We start from the raw sequence: 2,746 nt of genomic DNA, 5'->3' as shown, positions 1-2,746 counted from the left end.
TTCCTTCCCCTATTCGGTTGAGTTTTTCAAAGCTTCGAACACTTTTGCACATCCCAAACTGTGGGGAAGAAAGGTTTGCAATCTGACCTCAAACGGGAATTAACAGGCTCAGAAAACATTGGAATCAAGAGGAAAAAAACATTTGGATCATTTGTAAATCAAGACTACCAATGGATACGTAAGAATTAACTTGACAACTATACTCGCCTATTGATGAATTCGGAATAGTACATTTATTTTAACGGCAAAAATAATGCATTTTCGACTATCGAGAATTAAATATTTTACAACACTATTACGGCACAGAGATTTAAGAGGGGGGGAAGCAAGAAAAACCATCAACTATAATATTTTGACAAGACGATTTCCACAGTACATATGAATATAATTGCGACACGAGATTAATATCTAGTAAAATATCACTTTTATTTGGAGTCATTCTTGCGTTTGTCATCGACTCGTCCTTACGCGATCATTTTTGGGCACTGTGAAAACGTTGTTCTTCATCGTTTTGAGCCTGATCAACCCCGGTTCTTCCTCTCCTGTAACTTCCATCCGAAACTAATAGACCTTTCCACAAAAAAGGATGTATTTAATTGGGATTTGCTTTTTAAGTTTATTATAGCTTTTCAACAACATCACAACGTTCTCGTTCTCCTTCGTCTTCTTCTTCTTCTTCTTCTCCTTCTGCTTCTTCTTCTTCTTCTTCTCCTTCTGCTTCTTCTTCTGCTTCTCCTGCTTCTTCTTCCGCTTCTTCTTCTGCTTCTTCGTCTTCGTCTTCTTCTTCTGTTTTATGGTGGTCGGCAAGAAACTTACAGTCAGCTCTATTACCGCTATGCACTCTAAAACCAAAGCTCGGTGTCGGTACTAGATGTGGTCCGGTTGCTTGATGTGGACGGGGTCAATTACGTTATTAGCTGGGCGCAAACTAAAATGGATTTAGTACCACAACTAAATTTGGACCAAATTCTTCATGGTATAATCGAACTCCCAATAAAAATTCTTGGGCTCTGCAATATTGTGATAATTTGGGGTAAATACATATTCATAAATGTAAATGGCAAAATAAAACGCCATCCCTTAATTTATTTAAACGTAATTGTCGTATTTTTGAAAAGAAAATTAATAACCTTTCTTCACAAAGTGCAATGTACAAAACTCTCAATGGGAGAACACAAAAACATTTGTGTTCGTGCATTAAGTCCGTTGAAATTCCAGTCAAGAAAACAAAACAACAACAACAAAGAAAAGAAAAAAACGGAATGGAACAGCAATGACGACGCTGATGACGTCACACGCTATAATATATTTTTGCAATACATTTCTTTGATTAAATCTGGACCCTAAAACTACTTCTACAGGCAAGAGCTGTTTGACTATATCAGTTAGATGTAACAATTGTAATGTACGTGCCTTTTCTCAAAAAGATATATCGACAATACTAAATGTTATTTCTTACTGGTCTGGTTTTGTTGATAATTTATACTAGGGAAAAATATGGTCTCTTCCATATAAATACTTTCTTACAAATAAAGTAAGGGACATTTCTTTGAAGATTATCCAGAGGTATTATCCCACCAAGCATGATCCTCTTAAATTCAAGAAAGACATTTGTGTTGATTGTTTATTTTGTATGACATCTCCTGAAACATTGATTCACCTGTTTTGTTAATATCCGTGTACCATTAAGTTTTGGAAAGATATAGCAATATTTATCATTGTGTAAATATATATATACACACACATATATATATACACACACACACACACACATACATATATATATATATATATACATACATACATACATTATACATACGTATATATATATATATATATATATATACATACATACATTATTCATACATATATATATATATATATACATACATACATTACACATATATATATATACATTATACATATACATATATATATACATATATATATATACATATATATATATATAGATACATTATACATATACATATATATATATATACATACATACATTATACATATATATATACATACATACATTATACATATATATATATATATATACATATATATATATATATATATATATATATATATATACATATATATATATGTATAATGTATGTATGTATATATATATATGTATATATATATATAATGTATGTATGTATATATATATATGTATAATGTATGTATATATATATATATATATATATATATATATATACACACATACATACATTATATATATATATATATATATATATATATATATATATATATACACATACATTATACATATATATATACATACATTATACATATATATATATATATATATATAGATAGATATATATCCCTTTGACTAGCAAGATTTATCTTTGACAGTATTGACTCTGACTTTATTCTTTATTGGAAAAATGTACTGTTTGGTTTCTTCAATCGCGATGGTAAAACAACGAAGCAACTATTTATTATAAATTTGCTCATTATTCTAGCAAAATTCCATATTAACAAATCCAAATTTAGTCACTCAAAACCTTTCTTCATGATTTTCGAGGAAGAAACCAGGCAGTAGATAAATTATATTCTTGACTCCAAAAATATGAAAGTGTCAGGGTCGCCTTTTGGCGAGGAGGAAGGTGGACCCAAAAGGCGAGGAGGCAGGGAATGGATGTCGTTCAGGGGGTTTATTAAAGGGGTTCAACAAAGGAAGACAACCGGGACGGGAGAAAAATAACAACGG

General features: G+C 30.4%; 1 protein-coding gene across 2 annotated transcripts in view; it reads right to left on the bottom strand.

Moving 5' to 3' along the window:
* The window catches only part of cdk10 (cyclin dependent kinase 10), a 108,792-nt gene extending 108,064 nt beyond the window's left edge, over positions 1-728 (bottom strand). Inside the window, exons 1-2 of one of the 2 annotated variants that reach the window (XM_088298439.1) lie at positions 469-726; positions 1-58 (exon numbers count right to left, since the gene is read on the bottom strand). The exon at positions 1-58 is cut by the window's left edge and continues 15 nt beyond it. In XM_088298439.1, coding sequence (XP_088154565.1) covers positions 1-58; positions 469-555 — 145 coding nt within the window. In that variant the 5' untranslated portion in view covers positions 556-726. Of the gene's footprint in view, positions 59-468 lie in introns of both variants that reach the window. The other variant, XM_088298440.1, reaches the window with a different exon arrangement.
* Between the last annotated feature and the right edge of the window lie 2,018 nt (positions 729-2,746).

Source organism: Idiotropiscis lumnitzeri, chromosome 6 (genome assembly GCF_059441095.1).
Source record: "Idiotropiscis lumnitzeri isolate Australia: NSW breed Sydney's pygmy pipehorse chromosome 6, RoL_Ilum_1.0, whole genome shotgun sequence".
Taxonomy (NCBI): domain Eukaryota; kingdom Metazoa; phylum Chordata; class Actinopteri; order Syngnathiformes; family Syngnathidae; genus Idiotropiscis; species Idiotropiscis lumnitzeri.
The sequence above is the reverse complement of the archived record's forward strand: the minus strand, read 5'-3'. Positions and strand labels throughout refer to the sequence as shown.